At 60.3% G+C, this 14,857-nt stretch overlaps 1 protein-coding gene across 11 annotated transcripts in view; it reads left to right on the top strand.

Annotated features, from left to right (window-relative positions):
- The window catches only part of SMTN (smoothelin), a 40,359-nt gene that overhangs the window by 12,471 nt on the left and 13,031 nt on the right, over window positions 1-14,857 (top strand). For 7 of the 11 annotated variants that reach the window (XM_069081579.1, XM_069081571.1, XM_069081570.1 and 4 more), the window contains exons 3-12: window positions 3,535-3,683; window positions 4,385-4,478; window positions 4,563-4,641; window positions 4,721-4,800; window positions 7,905-7,995; window positions 8,084-8,394; window positions 8,604-8,679; window positions 10,353-10,523; window positions 10,742-11,365; window positions 11,688-12,049. In XM_069081579.1, the coding sequence (XP_068937680.1) occupies window positions 3,535-3,683; window positions 4,385-4,478; window positions 4,563-4,641; window positions 4,721-4,800; window positions 7,905-7,995; window positions 8,084-8,394; window positions 8,604-8,679; window positions 10,353-10,523; window positions 10,742-11,365; window positions 11,688-12,049 (2,037 nt within the window). The remainder of the gene's footprint in view (window positions 1-3,534; window positions 3,684-4,384; window positions 4,479-4,562; window positions 4,642-4,720; window positions 4,801-7,904; window positions 7,996-8,083; window positions 8,395-8,603; window positions 8,680-10,352; window positions 10,524-10,741; window positions 11,366-11,687; window positions 12,050-14,857) is intronic. The other 4 variants (XM_069081575.1, XM_069081576.1, XM_069081577.1 and 1 more) reach the window with 3 other exon arrangements.

Here is a 14,857-nt window from a genome sequence, read left to right as displayed (position 1 = left end):
GAGCCGGGAGGTCCTTAGAACAGGGGATGGCGGAGCCGGGAGGTCCTTAGAACAGCGGATGGCGGAACCGGGAGGTCCTTAGAACAGCGGATGGCAGAGCTGGGAGGGGCCTTAGAGCACAGTAAGCTGGAAAGGGCTAATAATCCAACATCAACAATAATAATTTTAGTGATTCCTGTTGCCCTTTGAAGTCTGCTGTCTTTTCCAGTCCTCCTGCCCGCCCCGTGAGCTCATGAGTACAACAGGCGCCCTTGTCTTTACTTTACAGATGAGGAAACTGAAGCTCTGAGGGGAGGTGACTTTCCCATGCTCACACATCTAGTCCCACCCAATGAATTTACAGGAGAGGAAACTGAGGCCCTGAGAGGGGACCCCAGGCCGGGGCTTCTTCCGCTGCTGCTGGAGTGTGGAGGAAATGGCCCGGCCTAGGAGTCCTTCCTGTGGGGCCCCTCCCCACCCCCTGCTGGGTGCTGGGCAGCTATGCTGCCTCCCACCAGGAGCCTGGGGAAGGCCCAACCTGCCCGAGCTTCCCCCCAGGGGTGAGTGAGTTCTCATGGTTGCTCCCAGAGTTCCTTGGAAGGAAGCTTGAGGAGCCGAGAGAACAGGGTATGATGTCCTCAGAGAGGCTGGGGACTTGGCTGAGGCCCCCTGAGACCCCCCAGCCTGGGCCTGCCAGGTGAGGAAGGGGCGGCTGCTTCCCCAGGGCTTCCCCCAAGGTCCCTGCCCCTGGCCGGCCTTCTGCCCTGAGCCCCCCCAAAACCTCCTGCCTTCCTCCCTCCCGGCTGACCCCCCCAAGCCCACCCCCTCCCCTCCTGGCCAGATTCCTCCCAGGCTCCCAGGGTGTCTGTGCAGTGTCTCTAGCCTCTCCCCAGCAGGTACCGCTTTCCCCCCCTCCCTTCCCCAGAGTGTGGACACCACCTGGGGCCCAGCCCAGATTGGGTTCTTGCCACTGCTTTTCCCCATTCATTTTCCAGACTTGGGGGCCCTGGGAGCTTAGTTTCCCCTTATCTCCAGAGCTCCCAACCTTTCCAGGTTTTGGTGTAGTGGAAAAAAGCCTGGCAGGGAGGTAGGAGGCTGAGTCCCAGCTGCGCCCCTGACTCAGCAAATGAGTGTTCATTCCCTCCCAGCCCTGCCATCCCCTGTTCTAGGGCCCCTCCCAGCTCTGCCATCCCTTGTTCTCAGGCCCCTCCCAGCCCTGACACCCCCTGTTCTCAGGCCCCTCCCAGCTCTGCCATCCCCTGTTCTCTGCCATCCCCTGTTCTCAGGCCCCTCCCAGCTCTGCCATCCCTCGTTCTCAGGCCCCTCCCAGCCCTGACACCCCCTGTTCTCAGGCCCCTCCCAGCTCTGTCATCCCCTGTTCTCAGGCCCCTCCCAACGCTGACATCCCCTGTTCTCAGGCCCCTTCCAGCTCTGCCATCCCCTGTTCTCAGGCCCCTCTCAGCTTTGACATCCCCTGTTCTAGGGCCCTCCCGGCTCTGATATTCTCTGTTCTGAGAGGTCACCCCCAGCTCTCTGGCTCCTTGGTAAAAGTCTTTCCCTCTCTGTCCAGCCCAGCATAGACCATGGCAGGTACCCCAGGAAAAACTAGTTGAATTCAATGCCTCTGCACCAGCCCTCCGTGAGCTAACTGCCAGGAGGGGCCTGCTTGCCTGCTTTGGGCCCTACCCAGCCAGTTGAGGGGGCACATTTATTAACAGGAATCCTCTGCACCCACACTTTTGCCCTCCCCCAGCTGCTGGGGCTTGTAAGAAGGGGAATAGAGAGGCCTGTCTCCTTGCTCCGGACCCCACCCAGCCTAGAAGGGGCTGGGTGAGTAGGTGGGAACAGAGCTTAGTTCCAGATCCTAGAGGGGAGAGGAGGGAGGGGCACAGCCACCAATACTGGGACCTGGCACCCTCCCTCCCAGGAAGTCCTGAGGTCCAGGAGGACCGTCCCAGAGCCTGAGTGTCGATCCCACTGTACAGAATGAGGCCCAGAGGCTGTCTAGGATTGTAAGGAGCAGAGCCAGGACCAGAGACCGGCCACCTGTCTCCTGAGAGCAGATTTCTTTCCAGGGAGGAAGAGGGGGCATCATAGGGGGTGGGGAGCAAGGGACCCAGGGCAAGTCACTTAAAAACCCTGGCTTGCCTCAGTTTCCTCATCTGTAAAGGGGGGTGACCATTGCACCTCCCTCCCAGGGCACAAACCTTAACAATCTGCTTAAAGGGCAGCTGCCAGACTCCTCCTCCTAACTCCTCCCTTTCCCCTGTCCCACTCCAATGAGAATCTCCTGGGCTTAAAGGCCAGAGTCCTAGCCCAGGGTCCAAAGGCCAGACATGGTGTGCACCCCCAGGCAGCAGCAAGGCCCAAGGTAGGGCCCACTGCCACCTTTCCCACACCTGGACCAAGTTACTTCCCCTTGCTAGACCTCAGTTTCCCCATCTGTAAAATTAGACCATCATCTCCCTCTTCCTTGGTCCCTCTCAACCCCTAAAAATGTAAGTGGAGACTAGAAGACCTTTGTTCACATCTGGCCTCAGGCACTCACGAGCTGTGTGATCCTGGGCAAGTCCCTTAGCTCCCTTTGCCTCAGTCTCTGTGAAGTCCCTTCCCACTCTTTAGCTAGGCTCTTGTGGGGTCACATGCCTCCACCCTGGGCCCCAGTGTCCCTCAGGGGATCTTTTGTCTTTCTCTGCATGGCCTTTGCTTAGTCCCTTGGGCAGTTCATAAATGCTGATTGCTTGGTCTCTAAGGGCCTTTCCAGCATCTGGGAATGGGAATCTGCAGGGCTGGGTAGGCTGACACTGATGGTGGTCCGGGCTTGGGATGCTCCCCTACCCGGACAGCTTGGGGCCCAGAGCCAGATGCCACCCCCTCCCCGTCACGGTCCTCTCTGCCGTCCAATGGGGCCAATTCTCTCTCTCAGACCCCTCCTCATGCCCTCTGGCCTCCAAGCTGACCTCCCTGCAGCTAGACTTTCCCTGCTAATCTATCCTCCAAGGGGATTTTCCTAAAGTGCCAGTCACTCCCCTGCTCCAGAAGGTTCTGTGGCTCCCAGCTGCTAGGATCAAGTACAGACTCCTCTTGGTATGGCTCCAGACTGTCCAGGCACCTAGGACCCCTGAGTTACTCACCCCTTTTCCCCTTGTCTCAGGGGCAAGCGCTGGGGACATTAAGGTCTGAAGCAGGAGGGGTGTGTGCAGCGGCACAGCGCTGGACCCAGATCCCAGCTCCCCCACTGCTCGGTCACTGACTGGCTTCCCCTGGGCCTCAGTGTCTTCATCTTTAAAATGGGAGTCCTTTGTCCAAATGGCCTGTAAGCAGTCTTCCAGCTGTGACCCTCTTGTGTGATGTGGGCCCAACTCCCTTTGACATTCTGGGACCCAGGCACGTGGCCCTAGGGCCAGCCCTGGCACGTGGGGCTGTACAGGCTGCCCATTGTGCGCCAGGGTCAAGGGAGCCCCAGAGCTCCTGGCGTGGGTGGTACCCACAAAGCCCCTCCCTTCCTGGAAAATGCCACCCAGCCCACCCGGGACTCCTTTTGTCTGTCCCCAGCTTGAAGTCACACTGGACCTGGCCGAACGGCGCCGGATCCGCTCAGCCATCCGCGAGCTACAGCGGCAGGAGCTCGAGCGGGACGAGGGGGCCTTGGCATCTAAGCGCTTCCGGGCAGAGCGGCTAGAGAACAAGGAAAACTGGCTGCAGTAAGTACCTGGCCCTTGGCCCCCTGGCACTCAGGCCTCAGCTTCCCCATCTGTGGACTGGACCTCTTCAGCTGGTCAAGGTTCCTGGCCCAACACTCCAGCCCCCTCTACAGATGAAGAAACTGAGGCCCAGATAGGTTACCTGCCCCACACCCCCCCCAGTCACTCAATGTTTGAGGCCAGACTTGAACCCATGACTTCTCTAAGGCTGATAACTCTCTCTGCCATATCATGCCACCCTCCATGAGCTGCCCAGTGATGGGAGGACTCCCCATAGTCACCTCCCTTCCTTCCTTCCTTTTTCCTTCCTCCTTCACTCTCTTTCCTTCCTTCCTCCCTTCCTTCATCCCTCCCTCCCTCCCTTCCTTCCTCTCTTCCTTCCTCCCTCCCTTCCTTCCTCTCTTCCTTCCTCCCTTCCTTCCCCCTTCCTTTCTTCCTAACTCCCCTCTCCCTCCCTCTCCCTTTCTTGCTTTTTCCTTCCCCTCCCTCCCTCTCTTTCCGTCCTTCCTTCCTCCCTTCTTCCTCCCTTCTTTCTTTCCCTTCCTCCCTACCTCTCTCTCCCAGGATATAGATGTGCAGCTGGGCTCCCCCCCCCCATTAGATCATGAGCTCCCGAGGGCAGGGTCTGGGGTTTGGGCTTCCTTCGCATCCCAGCACACTGTAGGTGCTTAATAAATGCTTGTTGTCTGCTGTCGGCCCAGCTCCCAGCAGCAAGAGGAGGAGCAGCGGGTGGCCCTGGCCCTGCTCTCGGGGAAGCTTGAGGCCATCAGCGATGTGGAGGAACTGACCACCCTGGTGAGGGCCTGGGGCTGGGGCGGGCAGCGGGCGGCTGGTGGGGCCCAGAGGAGACCCCCTTCACCCATCTTGGCCTCGTTGCAGCTGCGGGCGGCCGGTGAGTACGAGGAGCGGAAGCTGATCCGAGCCGCCATCCGCCGAGTGCGTGCCCAGGAGATCGAGGGTATGGCCTCTCCTCAGCCCCCCTGCTTCCAGCCCTCCCGCAGCCCCAGCCCCTGACCACCCCCTTTCTCTCCTTCCAGCGGCCACCTTGGCAGGGAGGCTGTCCAGTGCCCACGAGGACAGCGAGGGGCGTGCAGCCAGGAGGCGGGCACGCCAGGAGGTGAGTATGGACCCCTAGGGGAGGGGAGTGGCCTGTGCCTGGCCCCTGTTGGTGTCCATGTGACTATGCCCAGGCCGGGGGGGGGGGGGGGGCTCTAGGGAGGAGGAAGCCCTCCTTGCTTTCGGCCCCTTTTATCATCAACCTTTAGCCTTGTCCTCTGATGATCTCTCCAGAAATGCCCACTCCCACCCCGCAACCCTGCTGCTTCCCTTTGGGCTCAGACTGGGGCAGTGATGAGGGGCCAGCATCAGCCACCACCAGGATTGAGGTCCCTTCCAAGCAGTAGGACCTTGGACATGTCACTGTCCTGAGACTCCTTTGGAGTCTGATATTCTCTGGTCTCAAGCCCCTTTTGGCTCTGACACACACACACACACACACTCACACTCACACACATTCACACACACTCACACTCACACTCATACTCACACACTCACATTCACACACTCATACTCACACACTCACACTCAATCACTCACACTCATACTCACACACACTCATATTCACTCACACTCATGCTCACACTCACTCATACTCACACACACTCATACTCACACACTCACACTCATAAATCACTCACACATTCACTCATACTCACACTCGCACTCACTCACACACTCATATTCACACACACTCTCACACACACACACACACACACATACCAAGGCATGGCCGAGCTCACCCCTTCCATGTGCCAGAGTCCACAGGCAGAGGCTTTCCAGGAAGGAGAGGGAAGGTTTCTGGGGGGACGGAAGGCTTCTTCCCCAATCAGATCTTCCTTCAAAGGCGGCCTGGCCCTGGAAGGAGTGAGCTCCTCCTCCCCGGGGTGACTCCAGCCAACTCTGGGTCACTGTTGGCTTTGCCTGACTGAGGCTTCCTGCTCACGGATGGCCAGCTGAGCTGCTCCCCCTCCCCAGCACCTTTCCTCCCCATCATTTGCCCAGTCCAGCCCTCCATCCACAAGTGCAGAGGGAGGCGCTTCAGGTCCGGACACTGCAGCTTGGCCTGGGTTACAAGCAGGTCTCTGTCGGCTCCCTGGGGAGCAGAGGTTTCAGAGCTCAGCCTCCTGGGGGCAGGCTGGACCTCAGGGGAGCGAGAGGGAAGGTATCCAGAAGCACAGCTTGCAGCTGCCAGGGTGGAGTTGGGCAGGTGTGCCTGCCTTCTGTTTGCTCTCCAAGAGAGCAGGTGAAAGGTGATGGTGTATCCTGGAGGGAGGCAGCCACTGCCTGCCATGAGCAGAGCCCAGGCGCTATTCCTGCCTCAGTCTCTCCACTTGTGATTTGAGATGACTTCCCAAGTGCCCCCCAGCTCTGACATTTCTATAGTAATGGCATATCAAAGGTGGAGGCCCTGAGTCAAACCTGTCCACATCCCTGACCAGTGGACTGTCCGGCCTCTTCTTGAAGCTCCCTCCAGCCCCTGGGGCAGCCCATCCCACTTTGGCACACAGCTGGAAGGCAGTCCTTCCTATGCATGGGACCTTGGGCAATTCACAACCTGGCCCTGGGCCTCAGCCTCCTCGAATGTAAGACGAGGCAGCTGGACTGGGCAGACCTCCAGCTCTCCCAGCTCTAGGCTGAAGCCTCATTACCTGCCAGGCTCCTCCTTTGTATGCTGAGGAGGTCAGGCCAAGGAGCCTAGCTCCCTCCCCAGCCCAGCCTCAGTTTCCCCCACAGTCCAGTGAGGGCTTGGGACTTAGTTGGATCTGGGCATGCTAGCCTAGGAACCCAGAACGTTTCTTTCTGCTATGGAGGCTAAGTTAGATCTGTTTAGATGAAATTAAATTAAATTCACCCTCTCTGCCCCTCCCTCTGAGGCTAGGCAGGGCCCACCCTGTATGGCATGACCCAAAGGGCCTTTCAGCTGTGGCATTTTGCATCCTAAGGGCCTGAGACCCATGGTCAGGAGTCAGCAAGAAGGTGTGGAGGTAGCTGGTGTGGGCCAACGGGGCAGGATGCCCAGGAGGTGCCCTGCCAAGGGCCACCACTAGAGACCAGGGCACCCTTGGCTGCGGCCCCTCCTGCCCCCTGAGCACAGATCTGTGCTCAAGAATGGGCTGGTTTCTCCCCCAGCTCTGCCCTCACCTCTCTTCCTGAAAGCCTTTATCTGACTCTGTGCTTCGGTTTCCCTATGTGTAAAATGAGGTTGGACTAGGCAATTTGTCTCTAAGAAGCCTTCCATCGTCTCTCCGCATTCCCACTCCCTGCATTTCTGGACACATGCATATGCATGTGCACAGCGAGGGAGCAAGATCAGGCATAAGGTGGCTGAGGGGCATGTGTCTCTGCATGTGAAGTTCATGGGACTGAGTTTGAATCTCGCTTTGCTGTGGGCTCTGCAGCCAGTGCCTTCCCCTCTCTGGGTGTCTACTTGAAAGGTCCAGGCCCTGAGAGGCCCTCAGAGAAGGCTTAGTCATGATCGTCAGCCTTAGACCCCAAGACCAGGGGCCTCCTCTGCAGTGGGCTTGGGAAGTTCAGCTCTAAACCTGTGAGCGTGTGTGTGTGTTAGTGTGTGTGTGTGTGTGTGAGTGTGTGTGTGAGCGTGTGTGAGTATGTAAGTCTCTGTGTATGTGTGATCATGTAAGTGTACAAGTGTGTGAGCATGTGTGTATGTAAGTATGTAAGTGTATTGTGATCTTGTGTGTGTGAGAGCCTGTAAGTGTGCATGTGTGAGCATGTAAGTGTACAAGTGTGTGTCTGTGCATGTGTGGGCATGTAAGTGCACGTGTGTACGTCTCTGTGCATGTAAGTGTGCAAGTGTGTGAGTGTGTAAGTCTGCATGTGTGAGCATGCAAGTGTGTGTGTGTCTGTGCATGTGTGAGTCTGTGAATACCACCATGTGTTACTAGCCAGTGAAGGGCAGGATCCAGCCTTCTCCAGCCAGGTGGGCCGAACCCCAGCTACTTTGCATGATTAAACCCTTTCTGCTGTGGTTAAAAGGGCTGGGTCCCCGAGGCTGAGGGAGGCCCAAGCACCAGGATTTCTCTCTTTGGCTCTGTCTCTCTGACTCTTTCTCTGTCTCTTTCTGTTCTGTCTCTTTCTCTGACCTTGTCTCTGTCTCTTTCCTTCTGTCTCTGTCTTTCTCTCTGTCTCTGTCTCTTCCAGGCAAGAGAGCGGGAACAGCAGGCCGAGAGATCACAGACTCAAGCCCAGACCCCCCAGTGGCCAGAAGCGGCCCCAGGCTCTGAGCTAGACGGTACAGCCTGGGTTCAGGGGGCACTGGGGCTTTGTGAGCCCCTGGCGGGAGGGCCACATGGGCTACCCCCACTTTTTGTCTTTCCCAGATATGGCCTCTGGGCCCCTCCTGCTTCTGGATGCTCTGGGCCCCACACCCCCCAGCCTGCCCACCCAATCCTCCATGCCTTCATCTTCAGAGCCGGCCCAGTGCCCAGTGGAGGCAGGTAGTGAGGAGGCCAGGGAGAGCCCCTCCAGAGCCTCCCCAGAGGAGGAGCCAGGGCCTGGGAGTCCCCCCAGGGCTCCCAGCCCTGAGGAGCCCCAGCCTCTGCCAACCCCCCAGAGCCTAGGACCCTGCCCAGCCCAGCCTGGGGAGCATGTGCTAGTCCAGCTTCTAGGCAGCGGTGTCCAGAGCAGCAAGGTAGGTGGCCTGGGGCAGGGAAGGGGGGTGGTCAAGTCTGTCCCAGGGTGATTGCCTCCCCAATCCGACCACTATTTACAGACCACCATGCCCCGTCAAGAGATACCAAGACCTTGATTGTGGGTGGGCAGCCTGGCCCTGGGGTGGCCCTAGTGGGAAAGGCCAGGGGCCTCCCAAACAGGACCATCCAAAGCTATGTTTTTCCTCAGCTGGGCCCAGGCCAAAGAGAGCAGGTGGCAGAGAGAGCACCCGAGACCCCTGGTACCCCAAGCACGAAGAAAACTGGTAAGGAATAGGAGGGCCTTCAGAAAGTCCCAGGTGCCTGCACTTCAGGGCCTTGCCTGGGGGCCACCTGGTCATGTGGCAAAGGGGTTAGGGTGGACCATGGAGGTCTGCAGGGCAGTTCCAGAGTCAGATGCACTGCCTTGGGAGGGAGGGAGCTCCTTGTCACTGGAGGTCTTGAGGCAGAGGAGGCCGCTGGACTGTTTAGGCGTGGACTGGCGTGGATGGCCTTGGAGGTCCTCTGGGGTCTGTGGGGCGGTGCCCAGGAGGGAGACTGCAGCACAGGGCCCTTGACCTGGGCCCCAGGCCAGCAGGCAGCTTCCCCACCATCCCACAGCCTGCTGTCAGGGCCGGGAGATGGAGGGGCTGTTTATCCAGCAGCCCATCCCAGCAACTCTACCTCGAGCCTTGAAAGGGAAACCATGGCCTCCCACATTCTTCTCCCCAATAAGGGCTGGGTCCCAGGCTCCCCACCCCCAATGCCCTCCTGGGCACTGGGCAGATATCTCCAGGCCAGGAGGGGGCAGGGGCACCCTGCTGAGAAGCTGCTTGGCCAGGGAAGCCTCCTGGGAAGCAGTGGGCTCTGCACTGGGCCTGTCTCCTCCTTTGCAAGATAGAGGTCAGAGCAGGCCATCTCTCCAGGTCTGAACTGGGACCTCGGAACCTTGAGCTCCAGTTACCAAAGTGTCTCAGGGCAGTCTGGGGGTTCAGAACATCCCTCAATTAGTACCCTACCAGTGGAGGGTCCTCAGTCAGGGAAGGTGCCAGGGGTTCAAGGCTCTAGTGGCAGCATCGTGGTGAGAAAGAATCCACCCCCAGGGGCATGACCTGGATGGTGGGTGGGCAGCCTGCCCCCCCCTTCCCAGGGCTAAGGGGACCTCAAAGGTATCTTCTCTAGAGAGGGAGACTGAGGCACAGGGCGACTAAGCAGCAGAGGGAGGAAGGGTGGAAGGCCAGGTCTGGCTCCAAGCCAGAGTACTTTCCATGCCACCCCCCTCCCTCCTGAGTACCCACATCTCAGGTAGCAAGCTGGGGAAGGGGCCGAGCCTCGGAAGGCTTCCAGGGCCAGGGCAGGGAGACCAGAGTGGCCATGGGAAGGGAGCGTTTGGGAGAAGGAAATGTGTTCGAGTGTGTGAGAGAGTGAGTGTGTGTGTGTGTAAGTGAGTGAGTGTTATGAGAGTATATGTGTGTGTAAGGGGAAGGGAGAAGGTGTGAGTGTGTGTGTAGGGGAAGGGAGAAGGTGTGAGAGAGTGTGTGTGTGTGTGTAAGGGGAAGGAAGAAGGTGTGAGTGTGTGTATAAGGGGAAGGGAGAAGTTGTGAGTGTGTATAAGGGGAAAGGAGAAGGTGTGAGAGTGTGTGAGGGGAAGGGAGAAGGTGTGAGAGTGTGTGTAAGGGAAAGGGACAAGATGTGAGTGTGTGTTTGTGTTAGGGGAAGGGAGAAGGTATGAGCCTGTGTGTAAGGGGAAGGGAGAAGGTGTGAGTGTGTGTGTAAAGGGAAGGGAGAAGGTGTGAGAAGATGGAGGGTGTTGGGGCTACTCAGGGTGGCCCTCTGTGAGGGGCCCACGCTGACTGATCCGCTGGCCCTCTGTGAGGGGCCCACGCTGCCCCCTCCCCTGGCCCTCTGTGAGGGGCCCACGCTGACTGATCCACTGGCTCTCTGCCACCCTCCCCAACAGCTTTCCCCTCTCTTCTTGCATGCATGTGGTTCCCCCCCACTCTGACTTCTCCTGTGGCATGGGCAATGGCAGTGCCCTCTCTCCACCAGCCCGGCCTGCCTGGCCTCCCCAGCCCACGGTCCTGCCAACGCTCCCTGTCGCTGCTCACCCCCCGCAGGGCTCAGGCTCCAGGTAGCACCTGCTGTTGCTGCCCCCCAGGATCTGGGATTCCAGTGGGGAGGGATTTGGGTCATGGCAGCTGGCCCTCAGGGGCCTCACTGTCCCGCCCTGGGATGCCCCAGGGAGGTGGTGCACCATTTGGCTTCCTCACCAAAGGTCCCAAGGGCAGGATCCCTAGTGGTCTGGTCTGGCCCCCTAACTTTACCCTCCCTTCTGACTCTCCGTGCCAGACTTCCCCAAGGCCAGCCCTGCCAGCCCCTCCCCTTTCCAGAGGACCAGCTCTGTCCGGGACCGGGTCCGCAAATTCACCTCATCTGAGTCACCCGCCCCTCCAGGGGCCCGGGCCCCCCAGCAGCAGCGGCCCCTCAGCTCTGGGGACCTGGCAGCCCCAGGGCCCCTCCGGGCAAGTCAGCAGCGCCCTGGACTCACGGGCAGTGTAAAGGGAGAGCCAGGCCCTCCCTCCTCCTCCTCCTCCTCCTTCTCCTCTTCCCTGGTCACCTCCAAGATCACGGGCAACAGCACCCTCACCTCCTCCTGGCAAGGAGAGCCCCAGATTGTCAGAGTGGGGGCCAGGGATCGGGATTGCCCTAAAGAGGAGGGCCTAGGGGGGCGGAGCCTGGCCACGTCACAGGGGAGGCCCCTTGAAAACAGAGAGAGGGGGCCCCCGCAGGGCTCAGAGGAGCCCAGCACCCTGCCCATTGCTGCCAGGCAGGCGGAGCAGGGCAGCCGGACCCCACAAGCCCGAACCGCTGGGGAGGCCAGCATGAAGACCACCTTCACCATTGAGATCAAGGATGGCCGAGGCCAGCCCATCAGCAGCAGGGTTCTGGGCCCTGTGGGCAACCAGAGGGCAGGTGGGTGAAGAGGAGTCTGGAACCACAGAGGCAGGGGCAAAAAGTTGCCCCCCCACTCCACCCCTGGGTGACGTCTCTGGTGATGCTCTCCTCAGTGGGTCCTTCCCCTGGCATCTCTGCCCAGCCAGCTAGCAGTGGGTAGGCACAGCCTCCTGGGGATGTGGCTTCTCTGAACCTGAGTTAGAATTGAATGCAGAGCCAGGAAAATCAGGGGCCTCGAGGGGGTGGGGATTCCCCAGGGGCACGTTTTCTGCCTCCCCCACCTGGAGGCACTGGCCCAGAGCGTAGGGATCAATTCTGATTGCATCTCCCACCTACACAGAGCTGACTCTGGGGCTCAGGGGCACCCCTGTCCACTTTGGCGGCAGCAGCACCGGGGTAGGCACCATCAGGCATGTCAGTACTCCCAAGACCATCAGCACCCCTGGGACCATCACGCACATCAGCACCCCTGGGACCATCAGGCACGTCAGCACCCCCAGGACCGTCAGCACCCCCGGGACCATCAGCACTCCTGGGACCGTAACACACGTCAGCACCCCGGGAACCGTCAGGCATGTCGGCACCCCTGGGACCGCAACACACATCAGCACCCCGGGAACCATCAGGCACGTCAGCATCCCCGGAACCGTGACTCGTGGGGGCAGCAGCAGCCATGTGTCCACTGTGGGTCTCATCAGCAAGGTGAGGGTCCTGGTCTGCTCCATGTCCCCTGAGAGAATCTGGGGCTATTAAGCCTGGGCAGGGGGCCGGGGAAGGAGAGTGTCCTCTGCATGTCGAAGAAGAGGGGTTAAGCTGGTCCTGCCCACACAACCCCAGAGGAGGGAGCTGGGACCCAGGCGAAAGTCACAAAAACAAATGAAAGCCACGGTTGGGGGCATGCTCGGGGCAGTGGGCAAGGATAGCCCTCACACTGGGGTCAGTATGAGAGTGGGGGTCACCAGGCTGCCTCAGGCGACCCAGGTCAGACCTTGGAAATGGGTAGATGAGGGCCTCAAGCCGCCCTTCCAGCCTGGGTGAGACCAGGAGACCCAAATACAAAAAACCCAATGGTCTGGACTTGTTGGGCAGATCATTGGAAGTCTCCCAGCAGAGGACGCCCACTTAGTAGTGGCACTGCAGTGTCAGAGCTTCTTGTCCAGGCACAGGCTGGACCAGGTGGTCCCTGAAGTGCAGTGCCCTCTCCCTTTGCATCCTCACTCCTCCTCTTCTTCATTCTCTCGTGCCTTTCACTGGCTGTGTGAGCACTTCCACAGCCTTTCCCCTCTCAGCCTCTGTCTCCTCCTCCTTTAAATGGGTTCAGTATGCTTGCTCTCGTACCCTCACCGGGATCTTGGTTGGTGTGCTGGACACTAGGGGTCCTGATCGCTAAGGAGCGCTTGGGGGGTCCCTGTCCTCAGTCAGCTTGTCCTGGGTCCCCTCTGGGTGGCCCCACTAGGGAAGGAAGCAGATTCATCTCAGCTAATGCCTGCCCTGGGCCCACGGGCTGGGATTAGGATTAGGGGATGTGCTGCCGGCCACCCAAAGGACCCTGGGAGAGGAGAGGAGGGGACAGGGGGGGCTTGGCACAAGGCACCTCAAGCAGCAGGTGCTGTAGGAACTGTATCCTCTCGGCCCCTTCATTATTCACGAGCCGGGATCGGCTCCCCTGGAGTTCCTGCTGGGAGACAGCTGGACCCCAGCAGAGGCCAGGCAGGATCTCCGGCGTCTGTCAGGTAATGTCCTCTGGCGATCCAGGTAGCTCTGGCCTTTTGGGGTGCCCCTGGACCTGGGGTCACTGGTGGGGAGAGGCCTGGAAGCAGGCTATCCCAGTGACTCCTCAGTCAGAGTGACTCCCGAGGGAGGGTAAAGAAGCCAGGGTTCTCCATGCTGTGTGACCTTAGACAAGTCACTGAACTCTGGGGCCCAGCTTTCTCCTCGGACCAGCTGAGGCCTCCTAAGGGCTCTCCCACCTCCCAGTCCTCTGCTTTTTGGCTCTAGGCGGTGGCCTCAGGGCCACCTGTCCCTTTCCCTCCCCGCTGACCTCTGTATGCTCCTGCTGGGGAAACCCTTGGGGTCCTGCCAAGAGCTGGGGGAAGGGGATCAAGGCTCATCAGTCAGGGGCCAGGAGGCTGGCATCTGCTGGGGCCCACGCCTCCCTCCTCCCCCCTCCTCCCCCTCAGGGCCAAGAATAGGTTTCTCTTTGGAAACAAAGCCCTTGTGGGATCAGGAGCAGTCTGGGACAGGGGCGGGGAGGACCAGGCCCTGCTGCCCTTGCCCTCGCCCTCCACCTACCCACCCGCCCGCAGAGCTGACCTGGGCCTCTACCTAAGCAGCAAGATGCCGGGGGTGGCCGGACCTGGCCCTGAGGGGCCTGGGGTAGCCCCAGCCTCAGAGCTGGAGGAGCGGCTGACCCGGGCCCTCCAGCAGCTGCGGCAAGAGGTGGAGGGTGGGCAGCAGGCGGCTGCCCAGGCTGCTGAGGCCGCGGTGGCAGCCATGGAGCCCGTGGCCCGAGCAGCCCAGGAACTGCAGAAGGAGACAGCTGCCCTCCGAGGGCAGCTGGAGTGCCTGAGCGTCCAGCTGGAGGCCCTAAGCCTCCGGCTGGGGCTACCCGACCCCAGTGCCCTCCTCTTAGCTGCCGAGGACCCTGAAGCCCTCTTCCAGGGTGTGGAGGATGAGGAGGGGCCCGAGGCCACTCCCGTGGCCCACCCCCCTGCCTTCAGCACCCGCCGCCTGTCCTCAGCACCTTTGTCCCATGGCAGCAGCCTCGTGAGTTGGGGCAAGGCTGGAAGGGTGAGAGGAGGGAGGACAGTGGAGAGGGAGGGGAGCAGAGTCATAGTGAAGGCCCCAGGGCAGAGATGGGGGCCTCCCAGTGTGGAAAGCCCAGCACTCAGGGCCTGTGTTCAGTCCAGAGGGCCCTGGGGCCTGCCAGCAGCATGGCAGGATGCAGCGGGCATTGGGAACCTGTCCCATTGCTGCCAGAATTTGAGTGAGCCCCCGCTGCTCGCTGGGCTGATCAATGGTGTCTAAGGGTCCTGCCTGCTGGATGGCCCAGGCCAGGGAAGGGGGAGAGAGGGCAGCCGCTCCTGCCCAGCCAGAGCCTGGCTTGGGCTCAGGAGCTCCTGCCTGGGGGGTGGGCAGCACCACACATGGCCTTAACCAGGCTTATCTCCTGCAGAGCCAGGAGGGGGGAGCTCTGTCTGGGGAGGTTGGGGGTGCAGGTGTTAGTGGGGAGGCCAGGGCTGGGGCTAGTGGGAGAGCAAGGAGAGAGCGGCCTCCCTGGGACAGCTGCGACGGGTCTTCTTACACTGGCGAGGGGGGAGGCTGGTCTGCAGGGTCCAGGGCAGAAGGCCCAGACTCCAAGTCCACCATGCCCTGCCCTCCTCCTTCCCAGCTCCCTTCTCCTTTACTAGCCCCTACCCAGGGCCGGGGCAAAGATGGGCCAAGCTTGTCCTCGAGGAGTAGGGCCCTCCTGGAAAGTTAAGGCAGAGCCAGGAGCGTGGACCAGAGCCC

The sequence above is a fragment of the Petaurus breviceps genome, unplaced genomic scaffold (genome assembly GCF_028583685.1).
Source record: "Petaurus breviceps papuanus isolate PSGF00001 unplaced genomic scaffold, PetGlider_PUasm1.0 99, whole genome shotgun sequence".
NCBI classification, from domain to species: Eukaryota; Metazoa; Chordata; class Mammalia; order Diprotodontia; family Petauridae; genus Petaurus; species Petaurus breviceps.
This window is presented reverse-complemented; position numbering and strand designations above follow the sequence as displayed.